Raw genomic sequence first — 26,241 nt, forward strand, 5'->3', positions numbered from 1 at the left:
TATACATGCAAATCATGGACGCTGACTGCACATCTTGAGAAGAGGATCCTAGCAATGGAACTAAGATGCTACAGAAAGATCTTAGGTGTCAGTTACCAAGACTGCATCACGAATGAAGAGAAGAGAAACAGGAGCAAATGGAACTCATGAAGACCTGCTAACTACAGTAAAAAAAATAAAAAATTAAACTCAAACTCTAAGGCCACATCACTAGTCCTGAGGGGTCGCAAAGACTTTCCTTCTAGGAACAGTACCAGAAGAAGAAGAAAGTAAGACAGAGAAAGCGATGGGAAGACAACAACGCCTGTGTTGTGAGCACTCTCCTTTATGGCAGTGAAAGCTGGTCAACATACATGTACCAAGAGCACAGATTGAATAGTTTCCACTTGCGCTGCCTGAGACGCATAATGGGCATCTCTTGAAGGGACCATGTCTCCAATCAGGAAGTTTTGAGATTGGCCAATATGAACAGCATGTAAGCTCTCCTGACACAAAGAAGATTACGCTGCCTCGGACATGTCACCCGCATGCCAGATGGTAGAATCCCGAAAAATATCTTATATGCTGAGCTTGTGGAAGGAGTCAGACCCAAGGGCCGCCCAAGACTAACATATAGAGATGTCTGCAAGCGAGACATGAGAGCCTCAGGCATCAGCGAAAGTATGTGGGAAAACATAGCCAAAGACCGGAGTGCATAGAGACAGACTGTGCGTGCTGGGACAACCCTTGCTGAGAACAAAAGAATTGAAGCGGCTTTAAGAGGGAAAAAAAGAAAGCTGCCCTGTCTGCTAGCCCTAAATCAGAGGCATACACATGTACGAATTGTGGCAAAGTCTGCCGTTCTAGAATTGGCTTGATTAGCCACACCAGATTCTGCCCCGTCTCAAGATTAAGCCAAAACCAGTGACTCATTTGGGCGCATCCATTGCCTTTCGAGACAAAAGGAGCCATATAATATTTGAAGTTAAAATTACTATGCTGCTAAGCAGTATGTGTACATGCAACAGTCTCTTGAACAGTGACAACACACTGAATGATATTAATAATAATAATAGTATTATTTAGTGATATAGATCTAGAATTATTCAATTATAAATTATAGATCTAGAATCTAGACTAGATTTATAATCTAGATCAGATCTAGTAACCGTTTACACAAAGTGACAATGAGTAACAGTAAACTGAGTGAGTAACAACACATTAATGATGATTAAAGTCATTAATTCTATTAATAATAAAAACTAACAACACTGACAACAGACTTCACTGGTTTTGCTACTGCACATCTTTACTTTATGATTATCTTATTAATTAAGTCTTAGACTATAAGTCTTACGACTTAAGATCACTAATTTAGTCTTTATTCAAATTTATTGACTGTCTTTTTTTTATTATGAAACTTTATGAATGACACTTAACGACTCGTGTTATTATCATATGCAAACCATAACAATTGCATATTAGATAAATTATTAAATAGTAAGCAGATTTAGAGCTACTTAAACTTTACATTGATAATCATAATGCGAACCCCAATCTGATTTTCATACAATAAGACTAGTTTTAGATCTAGAGTCTAGATTATGTCAGTGTAAATCATGATCAAAACAATAATTACACATGGAAGTAGGTGGCGTCTATAACAATGACGTCAAAAATGATTTACTCTCGGGTCACAACCAGGGTTTACTTCCGCATGTCTTCGCGGAAATGCGTAACGGAAGGTATTCCCTTGACCTAGTTCCCGCTACATCTCCAAAATATGGAACTGCCCAGGATGCTGGCGAAGTCGATGATTAGGAGAATGTCCATTTGATCCGACACGTACACAAAGTATCGTGGTAGATAGTTGGTAGCAAGATACTTTTTAAGTATTTCGTTACTGAAGTTTCTAACCCGTACCGACATTATAATATGGTATTCAAAACATTTACAATCGTTTACTGTTTAGATTAGATGAAATAGAACTGCTTTAGTTTACAGAACTTTACCTATATACATCTAGATTCTAGATGCAGAAAAAACAACAACTGCAATCTAGAAATTCAATTAGAGTGTCTATAAACTAGGCTTATTGCTATATTTGTTCTATACTAAATTTACATTTAGGTCTAAAACTAGTTTGGAATTCATGTTTTAAGAAATCGCAATTATCTTTTTTAACTGGTAAAAGTTATTATTTCTTATCTTAGGCCTATCTTATATATTACAGACGTTACTTCAAAAAAAAAAAAAAGAATATGATTAGGTCTACGTCCTACGCGTAATGCATGTTAACCAATTACTAGACGCCAGACAGCTAAATTGACATCAGCCGACACTAAACGTTTAAGTTTTGTGCATAAGGACTTTCTTGCTTCCACCAGCACAAGTTTAATAAATAAAATGTAACAGACACGGGAGTTAAATGGAGTTACCTTCAGACCCCGAAATGTCAGTGAACGATTTGTCGTGTCCCCTAAGTAACCAAAGTCCTAATTAAATTAAGGGAGTGGGGATATCCCATTAAATAAGGCGTAGATTAAGTAAGGCTATAAGACTCATGAAAGTTCGTTGCTAGGATTTTTGTTTGAAAAGCCACGATATACTCATGTCAATCATGTCATGTCAACAGAGCAACTGGGCTGGTTAGCTAATGTAATACTACAAAATTTCCTAGAGATTCTTCTAAGGATCAAAAGAAAGGTAGGCCGACTACACCCTCACTCTTCTAAGAATCAAAAGAAAGGTAGGCCGACTACACCCTCACTCTCCTAAGAATCAAAAGGAAGGTAGGCCGACTACACCCTCACTCTCGTAAGGATCAAAAGGAAGGTATAAGGCCGACTACACCCTCACTCTCCTAAGAATCGAAAGGAAGGTAGGCCGACTACACCCTCACTCTCCTAAGAATCAAAAGAAAGGTAGGCCGACTACACCCTCACTCTCAAAAGAATCAAAAGGAAGGTAGGCCGACTACACCCTCACTCTCCTAAGAATCAAAAGGAAGGTAGGCCGACTACACCCTCACTCTTCTAAGAATCAAAAGAAAGGTAGGCCGACTACACCCTCACTCTCCTAAGAATCAAAAGAAAGGTAGGCCGACTACACCCTCACTCTCCTAAGAATCAAAAGGAAGGTAGGCCGACTACACCCTCACCCTCCTAAGAATCAAAAGGAAGGTAGACCGACTACACCCTCTTTCTCATAAGAATCAAAAGAAAGGTAGGCCGACTACACCCTCACTCTCCTAAGGATCAAAAGGAAGGTATAAGGCAGACTACACCTTCACTCTCCTAAGAATCAAAAGAAAGGTAGGCCGACTACACCCTCACTCTCCTAAGAATCAAAAGAAAGGTAGGCCGACTACACCCTCACTCTCATAAGAATCAAAGGAAGGTAGGCCGACTACACCCTCACTCTCCTAAGAATCAAAAGAAAGGTAGGCCGACTACACCATCACTCTCCTAAGGATCAAAAGGAAGGTATAAGGCCGACTACACCCTCACTCTCCTAAGAATCAAAAGAAAGGTAGGCCGACTATACCCTCACTCTTCTAAGAATCAAAAGAAAGGTAGGCCGACTACACCCTCACTCTCATAAGAATCAAAAGGAAGGTAGGCCTACTCTAATTTCACAAACTTTCTCCTCCCAACTTTTTTTTTTTTAAACATGCTACTGTTTTGTTCGCCAGCGTGAAATTATTTCAGTGCATATTGGACAGGCCGGTGTCCAAGTGGGGCATGCATGTTGGGAACTGTACTGTCTGGAACATGGAATCTCCCCGGAAGGCTACATGCCACATCAGTTGGCCATGGCTGACGATTCCTTTAACACTTTCTTTCAGGAAACCGGAGCAGGGAAACACGTTCCCCGAGCTACTTTCGTCGATCTCGAGCCGACATGCATTGGTTAGTACTTTCTCACCCTTTAACCAGACGATCAAAACAGTTTAGTGACATCCGAAAAGTATACAGTTCGAGAAATAAAAACAAGAAAAATATGTTTACCAATTGTTTTTGTCTAGCGCTATTTCATGCTTTTAGATTTCTCAATACGCTATGACCCTATCACTTGTCTGGACCCTTTGGAAAGAGGTGGGAAGAGAAAGAAAGGGGGTATCTGGGTGATCGCTTTTTAAAATGCATTTATAAAAAAAAGGTGAACGACCTGAATTTGAACTCGAGGGCCAACACCTCCTCAACCTCTTCAAGCCAATACACTAACCATTGCGCAAGTGAAGTGCTTATGAAAATAGAAGGTTTTTTAGTTATCTATTGTTAGTTTAAAACCTTTTTCTCTACAAAGTATAAAGGGGACTAATTCAACTTATACCACCTTAACAGTCAAGTACTATTTCTTTCTCTTGTCGAGATACCAAACAATATAATTAATTATCAAATTCACTCTGCCGCACAATTATTTCGTATACATGACAAAATTAACCAACTAGTTAATTAACTAGAAATCGTACTTGAAAGATTAGGCGGTATTAGTCGAATTAGCCACAACAGAAGGCTTGAGCCATGAGTGAACACGTTTTATTTAATGCATTTAAAAAAGCGATCACTGTAACATTAAAACAGATATCCCCTACTCCACCCACCCCAACTGGTCCAGACAAGTGATAGGATCATAGCGTATCGAGAAAGCTAAAAAGCATGAAATTGCGCTAAACAAAAATAAATTGGTAAAATATTTCTAATCGTACAGATTTATTATTGTTTGTCTAGAGTCTAGATCTATGACAAATGTCATCCTATGACTGATCCAAACTAATGGATACAATTACACTTCATCTAAGCTTTGTGATTTAGAAAAAGTATTTTAAATGTTTTTCTTGTTTATCCTATAATATAACAGACGAGATACGAACTGGTGTGTATCGTCAACTGTTTCACCCCAATGCACTGATAAGTGGTAAAGAAGACGCTGCCAATAATTATGCCCGAGGGCACTACACGAAGGGCAGCCAAATGCTGGATATTGCTGTGGAGAAGATTTGGAGACAAGTAGGCTACATAACTTTCTTTAACTTTGCTCAAACAACAAGCACTATTAAATGAATATAATTTCTTACTTTTAATTCCAATGATATTTTAAAAGTAAGTCTTATCATTGCATGGGGGCGGTCATATGCAAAAGGAATTTTACTGACACTAAGTAATACAAAAAATACAATAGTACTATTATTGTTAGTTCCATTAAGTCTGATAACCGGAACACTGGGCTTTAATTAATTTTAATGAATTCCATAATCAGTCAACTGATCCTTCTGAAATGTTAATTTGTTGTCACGCAGCATGTGCGAACGTCTGCCGGATGGGCTAATACAAAGTTATCGAAATATTTTTTTTTTGGACTACGAGGAAAGTGCAATTAGAAAAAGTGTGTTGAAAGGGAAATAAGCTTCTATTTCATTATGCAACCAAGAAGCATGCTTTTTGTCTATAGTGGAAGAGGAAGGTTACAGGTTGAAGGTTTCCATGCTGCCTTTAGTGGGCATGATCTCTTGTCAGTATTCGAAGTCCACGTCGCCAGGTACCCAAATGTCTGCCCGCTCATACTCGTGACTTGGTGATGCTATTTAGCCATTGGCTAAAAGTTGTGAATTTGGTTTTGTTTCTTCCACAGGCTGAAGAGTGTGCATCTCCGCAAGGATTTTTTTTCTTTCACAGTTTCGGTGGCGGGACTGGTTCCGGTTTCTGTTCTCTGCTCCTAAACAAATTGAGAAATGACTACGCTAAAAAAGGATTGATGGAGTTCGTCATTTATCCATCACCCAATGTGTGTAGTTAGCGTTATGTTCAGAGAAAAACAGACATTTATCCATCACCCAATGTGTGTAGTTAGCGTTATGTTTAGAGAAAAACAGACATTTATCCATCACCCAATGTGTGTAGTTAGCGTTATGTTTAGAGAAAAACAGACATTTATCCATCACCCAATGTGTGTAGTTAGCGTTATGTTTAGAGAAAAACAGACATTTATCCATCATCCAATGTGTGTGTGTAGTTAGCGTTTTGTTTAGAGAAAAACAGACATTTATCCATCACCCAATGTGTGTGTAGTTAGCGTTATGTTCAGAGAAAAACAGACATTTATCCATCACCCAATGTGTGTAGTTAGCGTTATGTTTAGAGAAAAACAGACATTTATCCATCACCCAATGTGTGTAGTTAGCGTTATGTTTAGAGAAAAACAGACATTTATCCATCACCCAATGTGTGTGTAGTTAGCGTTATGTTCAGAGAAAAACAGACATTTATCCATCACCCAATGTGTGTAGTTAGCGTTATGTTCAGAGAAAAACAGACATTTATCCATCACCCAATGTGTGTAGTTAGCGTTATGTTTAGAGAAAAACAGACATTTATCCATCACCCAATGTGTGTAGTTAGCGTTATGTTTAGAGAAAAACAGACATTTATCCATCACCCAATGTGTGTAGTTAGCGTTATGTTTAGAGAAAAACAGACATTTATCCATCACCCAATGTGTGTAGTTAGCGTTATGTTTAGAGAAAAACAGACATTTATCCATCACCCAATGTGTGTGTAGTTAGCGTTATGTTTAGAGAAAAACAGACATTTATCCATCACCCAATGTGTGTGTAGTTAGCGTTATGTTCAGAGAAAAACACAGACATTTATCCATCACCCAATGTGTGTGTAGTTAGCGTTATGTTTAGAGAAAAACAGACATTTATCCATCACCCAATGTGTGTAGTTAGCGTTATGTTCAGAGAAAAACAGACATTTATCCATCACCCAATGTGTGTGTAGTTAGCGTTATGTTTAGAGAAAAACAGACATTTATCCATCACCCAATGTGTGTGTAGTTAGCGTTATGTTCAGAGAAAAACACAGACATTTATCCATCACCCAATGTGTGTAGTTAGCGTTATGTTCAGAGAAAAACAGACATGTATCCATCACCCAATGTGTGTAGTTAGCGTTATGTTCAGAGAAAAACAGACATTTATCCATCACCCAATGTGTGTGACAGTGTGTAGTTAGCGTTTTTTTTAGAGAAAAACAGACATTTATCCATCACCCAATGTGTGTGACAGTGTGTAGTTAGCGTTATGTTCAGAGAAAAACAGACATTTATCCATCACCCAATGTGTGTAGTTAGTGATATGTATGTTCATAGAAAAACATACATTTATCATTCTTTTAATAATTGTTTCAAAATATCTACTTCGGTGGATTTGTCAAACGTTGGTTGATTAGTAGTGAAAAGAGTATTTTGAAGAGGGTTAGGGCCAGCACACATCTTTGTTTAACTCCGCTGTTTATACTGAAACTTTCCGAACAGGCGCCGTTGAACTGCACAGTAGACCTACCCATCATATTTTGGGGGAAGAAGACAATTACGTTTAGCAGCTTGGGTGGGCAGCCTATTATCTGTAAAATTTTACACAATGATAACAACTCTATGCACTCACTTATATCTATATCTATATCTATCTATCTATCTATCTATCTATCTATCTATATATATATATATATATATATATATATATATATATATATATATATATATATATATAATTCTCTTCTTCGCTCAAGAGTTTGAACGAGAAGAAGAAGTAAAGGAAAGATCACTCTTTTATTTCTGCGGATAGAGTTATCCCACGAACTTTACTAGCCTTGCGTGTAGCAAAGTCATACAGTATATCATAATATTTTATTTCCTACATAGATCATGCTCAATAGCAAGAATCACCAAATGTTTCAATCTATCTACGAGAATTGTTGAACTAAAGTAATTCTTCATTAGTTTGAGGCGCGAGAAGCTTCTTTCACCAGATTACACAATTACGGGATAATGCCGTTTTTCTTTTATCGCTCGTAGGTTTGGCATTTTACTTATTGAATAACACCCCGAAATGACAATTTTAGTCTGTATATTTCAGGAGATTCGTGAGTTTTCTAAAGATTTTAATAATTTCCGGATATTTCCAGGACTTTTTCGTATGTTTTACAATTTCAGGAGATTTCCAGGAGCTCCTGGTAAATCTACAGGAGGCAGCGGGAAATCTGTAATAAGTTGTACAATGGTTTAATTTAATAGGATTTATACACCTAGAATTAGCGCGGGTCCTATGAAAGTGTGAGGCCCACTGCGATCGCATAAGTGCGGAGCCCACTGCGGTCATCTAAGGCCGGCCCTGCAAATAGCGGCGTATGCTACGCCGCCGGTCGACTAGTTATATTATATTTCCTCTCTTTTTAAAAAAAATATTAATTTGACCACAAAGTATCACTCTGGCAATATCTACTAAAATGTGTTTGGAAAAAAACTCGTCAGGATAAGAAGTGTCTGTGAATGATAAAACAAAAACAAAGTAATAAAGCTATTTTTTTTTTTTTACAAACTATAAGTTTATACAGCATAAAGAGTTGAACTTATGAAGCCTATGCCTGTTTGATTCTTACTGTATCGTCCATGGACAGATCTCCACAGCTGTTGTCGAGCCTTACAATTCGATATTAAACACACACGCTAGCATCGAAAGCTCAGACTGTTGTTTTCTATTTGACAATGAAGCCTGCTATGACATATGTAGACGAAACTTAGACATGGAGCGTCCCTCCTACACCAATTTGAATAGACTTATAGCACAGGTACGCCACAGATACACGATTGGGTTTTTAAATTAATAAGTAGAGTTTTTTTCTTCTTCACAAGATTGTAATTTATAAACTTCATAGATATATTTGAAAAATACCTACACCAAAACCTTTATAGTGACTAAAGAGTCGAACTAAGGTAGGCCATATATATATATATGAGAAACGAGTCCTTGTAATCACAACAAATTTCCATAAGGATCAATAAAGCAGTCTTAGTCCTTGAGAGTAGATGGAAAAAGTTTACAGAGAGACCAGATCTATGAAGTTGTCTCTTTGCCCGCAGGTTACCCCTCAATCATTTATTCACATATATTTATTGTGAAGTTGCGACTCCTCCAGCCACGCCCGGTTCCAACTATCCGGCGGAGTCGGAGGCCGAACACCACCAGGGATTCTTTCATATTTTTCCTATGTAGGCTAACGCACATAACCTAGAAAGAACCTCACGTAGCGTAGAGCCCCTGCGTGAAACGGCTGATGAGACAGGGTTAACAACATGCAAAGTAGGGCCTACTCCATACTGAAGAGGTTGCATTTTCTTTTTCGCGCTAGACTCTTCTTTCCTCTTCTAGAAGTTTCCAGGTGCCACGATGAGGTCGGAAAAGGAGTACACCAGTAACATTACCTAACCCTATAGCTTTATTCTTTTATTTATTTGTATTTGGGTAATGGGCTTTTGTCACACACTGGTAATGTTATACATCCTTGTCCCACACTGGCAATGCTATACACTCTAGTTCCACATTGGCAATGCTATACACTCTAGTTCCACATTGGCAATGCTATACACTCTAGTTCCACACTGGCAATGCTATACACTCTAGTTCCACACTGGCAATGTTATACACTCTAGCCCCACACTGGCAATGCTATACACTCTAGCCCCACACTGGTAATGTTATACACTCTAGTCCCACACTGGCAATGTTATACACTCTAGTCCCACACAGGCAATGCTATACACTCTAGTCCCACACTGGCAATGTTATACACTCTAGTTCCACACTGGCAATGCTATACACTCTAGTTCCACACTGGCAATGTTATACACTCTAGTCCCACACTGGCAATGCTATACACTCTAGCCCCACACTGGCAATGCTATACACTCTAGCCCCACACTGGTAATGTTATACACTCTAGTCCCACACTGGCAATGTTATACACTCTAGCCCCACACTGGCAATGCTATACACTCTAGTCCCACACAGGCAATGCTATACACTCTAGTCCCACACTGGCAATGTTATACACTCTAGTTCCACACTGGCAATGCTATACACTCTAGTTCCACACTGGCAATGTTATACACTCTAGTCCCACACTGGCAATGTTATACACTCTAGCCCCACACTGGCAATGCTATACACTCTAGTCCCACACTGGCAATGCTATACACTCTAGTCCCACACTGGCAATGTTATACACTCTAGTCCCACACTGGCAATGTTATACACTCTAGTCCCACACTGGCAATGTTATACACTCTAGCCCCACACTGGCAATGTTATACACTCTAGCCCCACACTGGCAATGTTATACACTCTAGCCCCACACTGGCAATGTTATACACTCTAGTCCCACACTGGCAATGTTATACACTCTAGTCCCACACTGGCAATGTTATATACTCTAGCCCCACACTGGCAATGTTATACACTCTAGCCCCACACTGGCAATGTTGTACACTCTAGTCACACACTGGCAATGTTATACACTCTAGCCCCGAACTGGCAATGTTGTACACTCTAGCCCCACACTGGCAATGTTATACACTCTAGCCCCACACTGGCAATGTTGTACACTCTAGTCACACACTGGCAATGTTATACACTCTAGCCCCACACTGGCAATGTTGTACACTCTAGTCACACACTGGCAATGTTATACACTCTAGCCCCACACTGGCAATGTTATACACTCTAGTCCCACACTGGCAATGTTATACACTCTAGTCCCACACTGGCAATGTTATATACTCTAGTCCCACACTGGCAATGTTATATACTCTAGCCCCACACTGGCAATGTTATACACTCTAGCCCCACACTGGCAATGTTGTACACTCTAGTCACACACTGGCAATGTTATACACTCTAGCCCCGAACTGGCAATGTTGTACACTCTAGCCCCACACTGGCAATGTTATACACTCTAGCCCCACACTGGCAATGTTGTACACTCTAGTCACACACTGGCAATGTTATACACTCTAGCCCCACACTGGCAATGTTGTACACTCTAGTCACACACTGGCAATGTTATACACTCTAGCCCCACACTGGCAATGTTGTACACTCTAGTAACACACTGGCAATGTTATACACTCTAGCCCCACACTGGCAATGTTATACACTCTAGTCCCACACTGGCAATGTTATACACTCTAGTCCCACACTGGCAATGTTATATACTCTAGCCCCACACTGGCAATGTTATACACTCTAGCCCCACACTGGCAATGTTGTACACTCTAGTCACACACTGGCAATGTTATACACTCTAGCCCCGAACTGGCAATGTTGTACACTCTAGCCCCACACTGGCAATGTTATACACTCTAGCCCCACACTGGCAATGTTGTACACTCTAGTCACACACTGGCAATGTTATACACTCTAGCCCCACACTGGCAATGTTGTACACTCTAGTCACACACTGGCAATGTTGTACACTCTAGCCCCACACTGGCAATGTTGTACACTCTAGCCCCACACTGGCAATGTTGTACACTCTAGTCACACACTGGCAATGTTATACACTCTAGTCCCACACTGGTAATGTTATACACTCTAGTCCCACACTGGCAATGTTATACACTCTAGCCCCACACTGGCAATGTTATACACTCTAGCCCCACACTGGCAATGTTATACACTCTAGCCCCACACTGGCAATGTTATACACTCTAGTCCCACACTGGCAATGTTATACACTCTAGTCCCACACTGGCAATGTTATATACTCTAGCCCCACACTGGCAATGTTATACACTCTAGCCCCACACTGGCAATGTTGTACACTCTAGTCACACACTGGCAATGTTATACACTCTAGCCCCGAACTGGCAATGTTGTACACTCTAGCCCCACACAGGCAATGTTATACACTCTAGCCCCACACTGGCAATGTTGTACACTCTAGTCACACACTGGCAATGTTATACACTCTAGCCCCACACTGGCAATGTTGTACACTCTAGTCACACACTGGCAATGTTGTACACTCTAGCCCCACACTGGCAATGTTGTACACTCTAGCCCGACACTGGCAATGTTGTACACTCTAGTCACACACTGGCAATGTTATACACTCTAGTCCCACACTGGCAATGTTATACACTCTAGTCCCACACTGGCAATGTTGTACACTCTAGTCACACACTGGCAATGTTATACACTCTAGTCCCACACTGGCAATGTTATACACTCTAGTCCCACACTGGCAATGTTATACACTCTAGTCCCACACTGGCAATGTTATACACTCTAGTCACACACTGGCAATGTTATACACTCTAGTCACACACTGGCAATGTTATACACTCTAGTCCCACACTGGCAATGTTATACACTCTAGTCCCACACTGGCAATGTTATACACTCTAGTCCCACACTGGCAATGCTATACACTCTAGTCCCACACTGGCAATGTTATACACTATAGTCCCACACTGGCAATGTTGTACACTCTAGTCCCACACTGGCAATGTTATACACTCTAGTCCCACACTGGCAATGTTATACACTCTAGTCCCACACTGGCAATGTTATACACTCTAGTCCCACACTGGCAATGTTAATCCTTTGTAAACGAGATGAATAATAACGTAAACGAGTTTATAAATAGCTCCATTCTCCATTCAGCAGTCAAACGATCATTCTTTTTACGATATATTTTAAAAGATCTAACCTGTAATGAACACATTATTGCTAAATACAATGTGTGTTTAAACGATACCATACACATAATGTGACTACTTAATAGACCTACCCGAAGAATATCGTGCGTTCCAAAAGAGACAGTCTTAACCAGTGGCGTCACTAGGGTGGGTGTCACCCGGTGCGGTCAGCTCAGGGTGTCATCCCCATCCCCCCTTTTACATTTTTTCCGTTTGTTTGTTACGATGTAATACTTATTAGTTTATATGTACCTACGTTATTTGAGTGTTCAACAACTATAAAACGAGTGTCTATTAAATTTTAAAATTCAGTTGTTTATTACAATTTATCTACAGTTCACAGGGTTTGCGTAGTCACGTGACACTCTGCACTCATCCTTAATCTTCGGAATTGAAGATATTGTCATTAATCTATAGTTCTATTTTGCAACAATAAAACCATAAGTAAATTAGACAGTTTTTTTTCTGGATTTCAAACTTGAAAACGTATTATGAACTGTATCAAAGTTAATGTCTATATGATCTATTTTTTTTATATAATTCCCCTTTGTAAAAGTGTCGCTTGTTCCTTTGTCTCTAAAAAATTTTAATTTTAATTAAAAATGTATCCTTTTTCACACGAGACGCCATAGATAACCAGATGGTAAGAAATGGTTGAAGGCTTTGTTAAATGATTTAGATATATTTTTTAATGTCTTATTGGCATATGAATCATGCAATATCAACGTTTATTTTCTTCAAAAATAACTTTTGTTGCCTTTAGATTCCTTCTTAGTCATTGTATTTCGTTTAGAAATTCGCCTATTGGAAAAATTAACATATAGGCCTACGCCAATATTTTGAAACTGGCATCAACAATATTTTGTTGGTTGTTGAACTAAAGAATTTTTGGTTGGATTGCTCCAAATGTATCTGCTATATCAATGATTGCTTCCAGTAGGAGTTGAAGCTCGGGGTTTAACAAAAAAATCAATGCGCATAAGAATGAACCACTTTTTCTCTTCTTAAATAGTGAGTCCAGCATCTTGTAATCGCTCGCCTGACATTTTCTTCTTGTTTTTATTACTTGTTTTCTTCGGAATCACAGTTCTTTTTTTAAGAAGAGCCTTTTTTATAACACTTTGTGCTAAAATGTTATGCTTTTGTTAAAGAGAAGGTTTAATTAGTTACCACATTGTCAATAGTTTAAAGATAGGCCCCTACTCTTGTGTATCTTCGGCCTACTTGTATAAGTCCCCCCCCCAAAAAAAAAATGTAAAGATAAGTAAAATAAAAGATCTTAAGCTGCGCCTCTAGTGGCAATAATTTCCGAACGAAAAAAATATTTCAATCGTATCACAAAATGCTAGGAAAAAAACTAATTTCTGAGAAAGAATGTTGACCACATAGATTGAGTAAATGCTCTATATATCTATTAAATAGCCATTCTGTTGGTTCTTGATACATTTCCTGTACTCCTCCATGGCTCCAGACATTGAAGCTGCATTTTCATATTTTTGAGCTCCACATATAAAGTGTGTGCTATGTCAGGTGTGTTGTCAAACAAAATACAAAGGTGCTTACAGTCATTCTGACTTAAGTATCTTTTATGTTGTTTGCTAAAACATTTATAAACTTTTTAACATTACAGATGTATTTTAAGCTACGGGTCCCATTTATGTGAAATTTTCCTCATCTTACGGGAGTTCTTTATTTATTAAAAACTCGTTGTTAATATGGTCACAACATGTCAAATATTCTGCTTCTATAGAAACAGTCCGTGCAATATATCCGTCCATTGTTTTACTTCTTGACATCAATCATAGCAACGACTTCCTTACCAATCGTATTTGTAGCCGGATGTTCTTGTTTTCCAATTTTCCAATTCAGTTGAATTCTTCATAAGTCTTTTAATATTCTAATATCGGACTTAATTTCAGTCACACATTAAATTAAGTTAAAAATTTCTATTTCATTCCAATACAATTAGTTGAAAATAGTCGATAACGGTAGAAAGTTTTTGCTATTAAGCGACTAAATCGTCCCCATTAGGCAGCATTAAAACCATTCTTGGCACTGGCCAAGATGGAAATTCCTCTACAATATTCAAGTATAACATTCGACTGACACATTGTAACAATTTCTTCATCTTGGCTACCGCTTCTTTTACAAAAATAACATCAGTATCTTTAGAAATCTCAATGGCCACTTATTTACATTCCAATTCTACACAATTTACATTAATTACATGTAAGATTTCAATAATATTTATGTCTGAAGAATGTCTTCTTTGTTAAACACTGACTATTGGTTCTGGTATTAAGTATGATATAGTATTTTAAACCTTTTGATAGAATTTCATTAAACAATTAAAACGTTTAGTCGAAATGAAAAAAAAAAGGAGATAGATCTATGTATTGTGAATAACATGTTCCAATATTTAGCCATTGTCAGTTATTCACAATATGCATTTTTTACTTGGGTAAAACGGGTGTCACCCGGTGCGGACCACACCCCCGCACGCCCTAGTGACGCCACTGGTCTTAACTGAGACACATTACTTAAGAGGATGGTTCATTTTCGCAGATCAGTCTTATTAGAGATGTTTTTTTTTTTAATTTAAATAATGGTTAGGTGTGTGGAACTTAATCTGATTGAAAGGTAAATTTGGAACTTGGAAGATTTGTTTCCTATTAAGGAGGAAGTTTATCAAGTTTGATTGTACCATCTGTATATGCTTCGAGTTTCTCAATCCAACCAAAAAAAATGACATCAGCTTGTTTCATTGTCTTTGTATATGACCGATTCATAATGTATGTAATAACGTGTTACTAATTTAGCTGATTACCAACTTTCATGCTAGACATGTTTTGTACAATTTCAAGCAGTGAAATCAACATGTAACAATAAACATTTTAGAACTGTACATAAAGACATTATTCTTCAATAAGCTTGTTTAATACGGTACTTTGTGGATTCTCTCAAGGTGGTCAGTGCCATCACGTCTCCCTTGAGATTTGAAGGCTCCCTCAACACATCGCTGTCCGAGTGGCAAACCAATCTGGTGCCCTTTCCCAGAATTCACTTTCCTCTGGTCACGTATGCTCCGTTCATCTCCGCGGAGAAGGCGTACCACGAGACTCTGACCACGTCCCAGCTGACCAACATGTGCTTCGAGCCGGCCAATCAGATGGTGAAGTGCAACACCAGCCACGGCCTCTTCATGTCCTGTACGATCCTCTTCCGCGGGGATGTGACTCCGGGGGATGTCAACGCAGCCATTAGCAGTATCAAATCAAGAAGAACGATTCGCTTTGTCGACTGGTGTCCTACTGGTTTTAAGGTAATCATTTGTAGTTCATATAACAAGTGTCTTATGAATTGAATCTGAGGAACGCCTCCTTTTTTTTTTTTGCAAGCATACATCTTTAATGCGTAAATTTTGGAGTGTGTTCATGTGTTAGTGTCGAGTTTCTGATGAAACTTTGAGTACATTATTGCAGTCCACAGGGTGATCGGGGGGGGGGGGGGGGGTGGGAGGGGCTGGGAGCGGAAGGGGCGATGGCCGACAAATTGTAGTAGAGAAATCACAAAATTTTTTGAATAGGAATTCTTTCCTTATGTTAATAATACATACTATTTAGTTATATTTTAACCAATTTTTATATTATGTCGCCCACCCCTAGTAGGCTACGTATGTCGATTGGGGGTGGCAAAAGCATCAACCCCCTCCCCGAACCTTCGAGTGGAAGTGGGGTGTTCCTTTTTTGTGTAGAAATCACAGTTTGTTAACAGAATTACTTACATAATTATATGATAAAAGCTTCTTAATGAAACTTTAACAAATCTTTATATTATTTCGTTCTCCTTCTGGTATGTTGGCCGATTCTCAAGCAGAAATAATAGTTTGTGAACAAAATTAGTTGAAAACCTATATAATATAAGCGACATATTGATATTTCAACCCATTTGTATATTATGTCGCACCACACTCTAATCTAAAAATGAAATCATAAGTAAATATAGAATGAAAGGGTGGTACCAGGTGGGAAGGCCAATCGATGCAATCTTCCCTCCTCCCCACCCCACCCCCAAACTGGACAGACCAATGCTTTATCTTTTATATTGTAGTACTTTAAAGAATTATTGTATTAAAAAAAATAAGTTAAAAAAACCCCCTGTCACTACTAGTTCACTATGCTATAAATTAAATGCTTACATCGAGACGCCCCACCTCCTAGTCTTATAATGCCAAATGCAATCAGTAGCAAGACTAATAAAAAGGAGAGAGGACTCGTACATGATTATTCGTTGTCCCTTACCGCCCCCTCCCATTTTCCGACGAAAACATGTCGTTTTAAAACAGAATAGTCTAATATGGCGACAGACACCATGTAATTGCGCATGAATTTGTCATAACTATTGAAAGAAAGACTTTGTTTAGGAAAACTTAGAATTCATGAGAAATTTTTAAGTATAAAAGATGAGATTGAGATGAGTTCTGAACCCAAATATTTTTTTTTCTAGTCACCTTTTTCCCAACCTTTACTCAATCTGCTATTTTTCTATTGTATAAATAACTCTGGGACTATAATTCACAATGTATGCATGATTTCTAAAATCCCTCTTCCGAATTTATATGTACAAAGCTTTTAATTATAATATGTAACAAAACAATTACAAAAAAAGGCGTAGTGAACAAAATTAATGACCTATAAATGAACGCCTTTTTCAAATGTTAATTTTCGAAGAAATTTTTTTTTTGGCGGCGACCCTTAAAGCCTTTAATCTAAATCATTTTATGTGGGGTATATTTCTTTTGAAAGAACAAATTGATTGGATTTCAAATGTAGTTAGGGCCTATGAATTTATATTAAAATATTTTTTCAAGTAAAAACATTATTCAAAAGGTTCTTAAACATTAGACATTGTGCGCGCGTCGAATAAACAAAGAGCGTTCAACTACAGTTCTGTTGTCGTCTTCTGCTGACCAAAACATACCGACTACAAGAGGTCTCGTTTAACATGAAGAGAATATGACGATAAATACCCGTAATAAAGATCTACTTAACGCTGCTTCTGCCTCGTCACACTTCAGGATCGGCCCTTGCCCCAACTTTTACTTCATTTGACCTGTCTTTTTAATAGGATGAATAATAGCTTTAGATGTCAGGAGAATGCGTTTCTGCTAGTTAAGAGTGCAAGGCCCCCTAGTTGTCAAGAGAAGGGACACCAGATACATTAAAAAAAAAATACAGATCACTTTTTGTTTTTCTCTGATATACCGTGTGGTGCAAATAGGTGTAGTAGTGAGTGTGTAGTTAGCCGACGCAAATCGCCCCAGCCGGCACGAGACGAGAGATGACTGGCGAAGTTTCAAGAAACATCTAATGTGAACACTACTCAGGCCAGTCACGTCTGATAGATCTATAGTCATGTGATCCACCGGAATGGTCAAGCGACGATACGTCGATTTCTGGAAGGCCAGCGGGGACCCTATATAAAGAACAGTGGTGTCACATTCAAGAGGGAAAAAAACCCCAGTCATGTTGAGGCCTTCCTTTTGCGAGTTTGGGGGAGCGCCGTAAGCTTTCCCAATGGGGTTCGGGGCTTAGCCCCGACGCCAAAAGCGTTTTCTTGCATTTTTCACTGCAGAAACGCATACGCGTAACATCTACAGCTCATTATTCATTAATGGGGTTCGGGGCGAAGATTAAGGCTGAGGATCGCTGCCGAAAATAAATTATTCGATTAATAATATTCAATAAACTTCACCCATAATATGTGAGTTATAGTCCCAAATTTATTTAACTAGAAAAATATCAGATTGAGTAAAGGTTGGAAAAAGGCGACTAAGAAATTATTATCTGGGTTTAGAACTCATCTCAATCGTGACTCTTATGCTAAAAAAATTTCGTTTGAATTCTAACTTTTCCAAAGCAAAGTCTTTTGTAAAATAATTATGATAAATTCATGTAAACTTACATAAACTCTGTCTGGAAAGGGGTGGGGCGGTAGAGTGAAAACGATTAATCCTCGCTCCTTTTTATAATTTCTGCTAATGATTGCATTTGGCATTAAAGAATAGGGGTGAGGCGACTCGATAAAAGAGTTTAATTTATAGCATAGATAAATTATATTAGTGACAGATTTTTCTTATTTTGTAATTTCTTAACATATAATACAAAAGAAAAAGTATTGGTTTGTCCGATTGGGGGGGGAAGGCGATTGCATGTATCACCCCTCCCACCTGGTGCAGCCCTTTTTCATTTTATATTTACTAATCATAAAATTTGAGATTAGAGTGTGGTGCGACATAATATACAATGGGTTCACATATCAATACGTAGTTTATATTATATGGATATCCAAACTAATTTTGTTCACAAACTATGATTTCAATATAAAAATAGGACCGGCCCCCCACTCAGAGGGCTAGAGTGAGGAGGTTAGTACATGCAATCGCCCCCACCCCCATTACCCTACCGAATCGGCCAAAATACCAGAAGGGGAGCGACATAATATAAAATGTATATATTAATTCAACTAATTTTGTCACAAACTATGATTTCCCCATAAAAGTAGGAGCGCCCCCCCCCACTCAAAGGCTTAGGTAAGAAGAGCTGTAGAGGTATTCTCCACCCCACCCCCAATCGGCCAACAGGGGAACGACATAATATAACGATCGGTTAAAATATCAATAACAAGTTGAAATCAAATAGATATTTAATTGATTCTGTTAGCAAGCTGTGATTTCTACAAATAAATTGGACCGCCCCCCCACACTCGAAAGTTTATGGTGGGGGGGGGGCGATGGCCTCCCGACCCCACCAAATCGGCCAACATACTAGAGGGGGGGGGGGCGAAATAATCTAAAAATAGTTTGAAATATAAATAATTAGTATATATTATTAACATAAGTAATAAATTCGTATACAAATTGTGTGAATTCTATACTAAAATTCGTCCGACCCCTCCCCCCCGAAGGGTGGGGGTCGGCCGAGTGTGTGTGTGTGGGGGGGGGGGCGATCGCCCTTACCGCCGCCCCCCCCTCCCCCGAATCCGCCAGTGCGGAGAGGCCAGTGCAAGAGTTGATACGGCTCTACAGTTTTTAACGGAGAAGTATTTGTACAGTCTGTGTTACGTGTTGCCAATGGTACAGTATTGGCTGTGATTTATTGGACATTTAAGTGTTACGTTATTTTGGAGACAGTTGTCAAGTTCTTTGTTTTAGTGGTGTTGGGTGGAACAGTTTGCAGAGAACCTGGCTTGTAAGAATCGTTACAATATGCTGTGTGTGTTCATACGTATGGTTAGGTTTACTTGGCGTAAGGGTTAGGGTTTGGAAAAAATAGCCCCCCCCCCTCAAAAGTCCTGGATCCGCTAGTGACACCTATGAGATATCTAAGCTTAGAAAAAAGGGAAGCAACAAGCTTAGATACTCCTTCTTTCAATTGCCAATTGTTTTCGTTACCCTATCATTGCTTACAACTTCTAATGATTTCATGAACTGTTCTTGACCAGGTTGGCATCAACTTCCAACCACCTACAACAGTACCTGGCGGAGATCTAGCAGCTACTAACAGAGCAGTAGTCATGCTCAGCAACTCTACGGCCTTAGTGGAGGCTTGGGCTCGACTCAATCACAAGTTTGACCTGATGTTCGCCAAGAAGGCCTTTGTGCACTGGTACACAGAAGAGGGAATGGCCCAGACAGAGTTTCTTGATGCCAGAGTTGATTTGGCAGCATTGGAGAGGGACTATTACGAAGTTGGACTGCCATCATAACCCACTTTTTGCAAGCTCTGCCAAAGTTGTAAACAGCTTCTTCAAATAACAGAACTGTTAGAAAGTTTACCAGATCTGCCGCATTTTACATGACACAACTATTACGAAGTTGAGCTATAGTGTATCCTACCTTTTAACTATTTATGTTAAATAACAGTTTGACATACGGTTTCAACATAATAGAATTTCATTGGGGCAAATAAGTGGGCTGATGTGTCACCACATCATTGTGATGCTTGATTACCTGACGGCTGCATACAGAGCTTTCTGAATTGATAGGTTCACTTATATAATACCCAGAATAACGATAAGTCTGAACGGTGACAAAGTGTTATGTCTTTATAAAATATATAGCTAATGAAATGCTTATTTCATTGTACGTTGAAAACAGTTTCTCGAGATTTCTGGTTGTAAAAAGATCTTGTACAAGATATTTTATTGTGCGGTATTTTTGTTAAAAATGTGTGTAGTCCAGTAAAACAGCTGCCTAGGATTTGTTTTGTTTTTTCTGTCAGCAATCAAATAAAAAAAAATCATGCAAGAAGTATAACATTTCTTGTGTTGCTTTTTAACCAGTTGTTGTCATGTATTTTACCACTCTTTGATTAACTTATTTTACCACTCTTTGATTAACTTATTTTACCACTCTTTGATTAACTTATTTTACCACTCTTTGATTAACTTATTTTACCAGTCTTTGATTAACTTATTTTACCACTCTTTGATTAACTTATTTTACCACTCTTTGATTAACTTATTTTACCACTCTTTGATTAACTTATTTTACCACTCTTTGATTAACTTATTTTACCACTCTTTGATTAACTTATTTTACCACTCTTTGATTAACTTATTTTACCACTCTTTGATTAACTTATTTTACCACTCTTTGATTAACTTATTTTACCACTCTTTGATTAACTTATTTTACCACTCTTTGATTAACTTATTTTACCAGTCTTTGTTAACTTATCTGACCAGTTGTCAACATTCTTTTACCAGTGTTTGTCATTTTATTTGACCAGTCTTTGATTAATTTATTTGACCAGTCTTTGTTAACTTATTTGACAAGTGATTATCTTATTTGACCAGTTCTTTTCAATTTTTTTAGACCAGTTGTTGTCAACTTTATTGACCAGTTTTCAATTTATTGACCACTCTTTGATTAACTGATCTGACCACTCTTTGATTAACTTATTTGACTAGTCTTTGTTAATATATTTGTCCAGACTTTGTTAATTTATTTGACCAGTTCTTAACTGATCTGACCACTCTTTGATTAACTTATTTGACCAGTCTTTGTTAATTTATTTGACCACTCGTTGATTAATATATTTGACCAGTCTTTGTTAACTTATTTGTCCAGTCTTTGTTAACATATTTGACCAGTCTTTGATTAATATATTTGACCAGTCTTTGTTAACTTATTTGTCCAGTCTTTGTTAACTTATTTGTCCAGTCTTTGTTAACTTATTTGTCCAGTCTTTGTTAACTTATTTGGCCAGTCTTTGTTAACTTATTTGACCAGTCTTTGTTAACTTATTTGGCCAGTCTTTGTTAACTTTGTTTTATTTGCCACGAGACTTTGGGGTTATTTACATTGTCCTGGTTTATGTTCCGCCCACAGCCAAAACGGAAGTTGCAGCTGCAATAATCGCTGACGTAGTGCATGAGTTTCAGACAAGGTCACCGGATGCACCAGTAGTTATACTGGGTGATTTTAATAAATGCACCTTGAAGGTTGACCTACCCACATTCTATCAACACATTTCATGTCCGACAAGAGAAAACAGAACTCTGGACTTATGTTATTGTAACATCAAAGGAGTATTCACATCTCGTGAAAAGCCACCACTAGGATCATCGGACCACAAAACAATACAACTGCTGCCTACTTACCGTACAAAACTTAAAGAAGGAAAAATCATTCAAAAAAACGTACAAGAATGGACACAAGACAATATTCTCAAACTACAGGGATGTCTAGACTGCACTGACTGTTCAAAGAGACCACTTCAAATCTGGAAGAATGGGTCGACGCAGTGACAAATTACATCAAATTCTGTGAAAACATGTGTGTCAGTACTAAGAGCATCAAGATATACCCCAACAATAAACCATGGGTCACTGCAAAAATAAAACGGGAAATAATCAAAAAGAAAAGAGCATTTATGAGTGGCGATGGACAGATAAGGAAAATTGCTCAACGAAATCTCAACGTCGTTCTTGAGGAAGGGAGGAGAAACTACCGCACCAAGCTGGAAGACTCAATTAATACAAGTGACATGAGACAGGCGTGGGGCATCATGAACAAAATGGCAGGAGCACAAGTCAAATTTAAAAATAATCTTGCTACAAGAGACGAAAAAACATTGGCCAACGAGTTAAATGATTTCTATTGTCGCTTCGACACGAAAGATTTTAATTATCTAAGACTCAAAGCCCTTGAGGATGTCAATGTTAACAACTGCTTAGAATTAGCGATTACTAAAGAGCAAGTTTGTAACATTTTCAAAAACGTCAACCCAATGAAAGCTGGTGGGCCTGATGGAATAAAAGGGCGAATCTTAAAAGAATGTGCTGAACAACTAGCTGAACCTTTCCAAGATATTTTTTCTACTTCATTACTAAACCATGAGATACCACCTGTGTGGAAGTCATCTATAATTGTACCTGTGCCAAAGGTTTCCAAACCGAAGGAAATGAATGACTATAGACCTGCTTCACTTACTTCCATTGTGTCTAAATGTTTAGAAAAATTGGTTAAAATGTTTCTTCTGAATGATCTTTGTAATAAGTTAGACCCTTTACAATTTGCTTACCAAAAGGGTAAAGGTGTAGACGATGCCATCCTAAATATTTTAAACTGTGTCTACAAACATCTGGACTTACCGAACACTTATGTAAGATTGCTCTTTATGGATTTCTCATCAGCTTTTAACACTATACAACTTCATTTACTCATTGAAAAGATGAAAGCGTTGCAGATTAGTCCATACATAATACTATGGGCTAATGAATTTTTGACCCAGAGAGATCAGAGGGTTAGGGTAAACAATGTTATATCTAATGAACGCATAGTTAACACAGGGGCGCCCCAGGGGGCTGTAACATCGCCATTGTGGTTCATTTTGTACACCAATGATTTTCAATCCGATAGTTCTTGTTGCTCCTTCACAAAATTCGCTGATGATGCGGCTCTTCTTGCCCTGCTCTCAGAGAGCTCAGACGTAAATGAGTATTTCAAAGAACTAGAACACATTGAGGAATACTGTAAAGATAATTTTTTATTATTAAATGTAAAAAAACCCAAAGAAATGATAATCGATTTTCGTAGGGAAAAGAAGGAAAATGATATTGTTTCTGTAGCTGGAGAGACTATTGAAATTGTGCAAACCTTTAAATACCTTGGTACTATCCTAGACAATAAACTAAATTTTACTGCAAATACTGATTATATCAGCAAAAAAGGGCAGCAAAGATTACGACTACTAAGAAAACTGTCCTCGTTTAATGTTAGCGAAAAGGCCTTGGCTATGTTTTATCACGCTCACATCTGCAATATTTTAAGTTTCAATATCACTGCCTGGTATGGCAATCTGAGCATTAAAAATAAAAATAAACTTAATAGAATCCTAAATGCTGCTGGCAAAATCATTGGCAAAAAACAAACCCCATTTGGGCAGTTGTTTGAGACAAACATCTATAAAAAAGCTAACAAGGTCCTCGAAATAAAGAATCACCCTTTGTGTCAGGATTTTGTGATTTTACCATCACAAAAGAGATACAAGACACCGATAGCAAAGACAAACAGACACAAACACTCTTTTGTTCCCCTGGCAATCAAATCATTAAATAAGAACAATCTGGTATAAACTTTGTCACATGTAAATTATGAGTGCGTCTGGTGTGAATGTACACTTTGGTTTCTTATAGTTATAATGTTTTTTGTTTGGTGTAATGCACAAATTGTAAGACAAATTTCCTTACGGATAATAAAGATTATTATTATTATTATTATTATTAACTTATTTGACCAGTCTTTGTTAACTTATTTGGCCAGTCTTTGTTAACTTATTTGGTCAGTCTTTGTTAACTTATTTGACCAGTTTTAACTTATTTGACCACCCTGTGATTAACTTATTTGACCAGATGTCATAAAAGGCCAAGGTATGGCGGAAGTAGTGGAACTCTTTTTAGAGATGAGAATGATTAGAATAATTATGTTAAAGACGCTGATAACCCATCTCCAGACGGCCATCTTTCTTTTCTCTCTATGTATCAAACCTTCTTAAATATCATAATATGGCCTCGTCATTTTAACCTTGAGATAACATTTTATTTATTCTAATAAACGTTTGTCTTCACCCTGTGAAAATTTATGTTTCTTTGTCTAATATGTGACGATTTTATATTTATGATTGTGTTTACAATACAATGCTAATTTTTCCTTTGTGTATATATTATGGCACAAACAGAATTGTTTGCCGGGGAAATTTAAGCTGACCAAAATACATCTACAGAAACTTCTAGACTTATTTTTTCTTTCTTTTAATGAACTCCTTCAAAACATTTATTGAATAGATCACAATACAGCAGTACTTGACATATATTCTAACAAGACCACTGAAATGACAAATCCACAAAGTATTAGCACTTAAATATACTGATACAACTGAACAACTCAACTTTTCTAGAATTGACTTCAAAGATGTAAAGTACTCAAAGACTTTTTACGACTTATGGACCTGCAACAGCTGATGGACCCGCTAATACTCAAGTACCCCGACTAATTCATTTCCCCCCAATTTGTACGTTGTAAAATCTTTTCTAGAATCCCAGAAACTTCAGTTCCAAATGTTTCACTTAGCTATGACTTTCTTGAAAAGAAACTGATGTTTGCGACTCTTTTTCCTGACCTCTTTCTCTGATTGGTTAATTATGATTAATGCGTGCTTATTCCTGAGACTCGCTTTTGACATGACCTTTTCTAGAAAAAGTAGAATGAGGTCACACTATCGATTCGTGACACTCCCATCCTCTGGAGCTGATTCATATCGCCTATATAAGCTTTGTTAAACATTCAAGTAGGCCTACCTACGATCAAACCTATCTTACTGAATTACATTAACACACAAACACAATTGTTACGTTAGGTCGGTAACCCGACAAAATGGCGCGGACGAAATTGCACGAACAAAATAGCGCAAAAAAAAAACAAAAAACGCAGAACAAATATTTTTAATTGTATCATTATTTTTCAGTCATTTTACAGTAAACAAAATTCAAATTTAGTAAAATAGGAATATTCAAAAATAGCAGAAATGAATAATCTCAATATATTTCATATTTATTTATATTCCAACCCCCCCCCCCCCCACTTCAAAAACACACACGCATTCGTCAGATTAAAAAAAAAAGGATTTTCACAAAGTCAAATTGTATGCAATGCTATGTAGAAACTAGAAACTTCATCAGTGTCTTTTTATCGTGCATAGGTAATATAGCTGCAAGAGGTCTGTTAAGTTGGAGGTACCTTGTCTTCAGGGGCGGACTGGGTATCAAAATCGGCCCGGGCATTACCATATAAACGGCCCACAAATGAATGGCGTCATGTCATGGGCGTTCTTCGGTGTGGGGGGGGATTTTTTTCTACCCCCCTCTGCAATGTATATGTATGTAATTAATCTTCATTTCATTCTGACTTTTCATTCTTTCGGGCGGTTTTGTTAAACCTAGACTAGCTTCCTCTTTTAATTAGTAGAAAGACAGTATACACCACCAAGAACAGCTAGGCAGTCTGGGGGAGCACACACCTGTGTCCGAGGCTTCGCTCCAGATCCAAGCATTATTTCCGTTATTTTAAGCTTTACAAAAATGCATATTCTAAGGTAGCCTATCTACAGTGCAATTAGCTTGCTACTCTTCCGCAAAAAAATTCATAAACCAAAT

General features: G+C 38.0%; 2 protein-coding genes across 8 annotated transcripts in view; one reads left to right on the forward strand and one right to left on the reverse strand.

The window, feature by feature from the left end:
* The window catches only part of LOC106080093 (rab GTPase-activating protein 1-like), a 49,515-nt gene extending 47,842 nt beyond the window's left edge, over positions 1-1,673 (reverse strand). For 4 of the 6 annotated variants that reach the window (XR_008779596.1, XM_056039818.1, XM_056039817.1 and 1 more), the window contains exon 1: positions 1,619-1,673. The gene's annotated coding sequence lies outside the window, so the exon portion shown is untranslated. Of the gene's footprint in view, positions 1-1,510 lie in introns of all 6 variants that reach the window. The other 2 variants (XM_056039815.1, XM_056039816.1) reach the window with 2 other exon arrangements.
* Positions 1,674-1,745: 72 nt separating this feature from the next.
* LOC106052575 (tubulin alpha-1 chain-like) lies at positions 1,746-20,833 on the forward strand. 2 transcript variants are annotated; one of them, XM_056039819.1, is made up of 7 exons: positions 1,746-1,917; positions 3,674-3,890; positions 4,843-4,991; positions 5,614-5,766; positions 8,442-8,612; positions 15,488-15,844; positions 20,026-20,833. In XM_056039819.1, the coding sequence occupies exons 1-7, from the start codon at positions 1,915-1,917 to the stop codon at positions 20,287-20,289; spliced, it is 1,314 nt and encodes a 437-aa protein (XP_055895794.1). In that variant the 5' UTR covers positions 1,746-1,914; the 3' UTR covers positions 20,290-20,833. The 2 variants fall into 2 exon arrangements, with proteins under 2 accessions (XP_055895794.1, XP_055895795.1); XM_056039820.1 differs by having other exon boundaries at positions 3,827-3,890.
* The last annotated feature ends 5,408 nt before the right edge of the window (positions 20,834-26,241 follow it).

This window comes from Biomphalaria glabrata, chromosome 9, assembly GCF_947242115.1.
Source record: "Biomphalaria glabrata chromosome 9, xgBioGlab47.1, whole genome shotgun sequence".
In the NCBI taxonomy this organism is placed as follows: domain Eukaryota; kingdom Metazoa; phylum Mollusca; class Gastropoda; family Planorbidae; genus Biomphalaria; species Biomphalaria glabrata.

Excerpts from the sequence above, each read along its gene's own strand:
- LOC106052575 (XM_056039819.1), top strand. Across the intron at positions 4,992-5,613 it reads TGGAGAAGATTTGGAGACAA|GCTGAAGAGTGTGCATCTCC; the intron begins GTAGGCTACATA and ends TTTCTTCCACAG. Across the intron at positions 15,845-20,025 it reads GGTGTCCTACTGGTTTTAAG|GTTGGCATCAACTTCCAACC; the intron begins GTAATCATTTGT and ends GTTCTTGACCAG.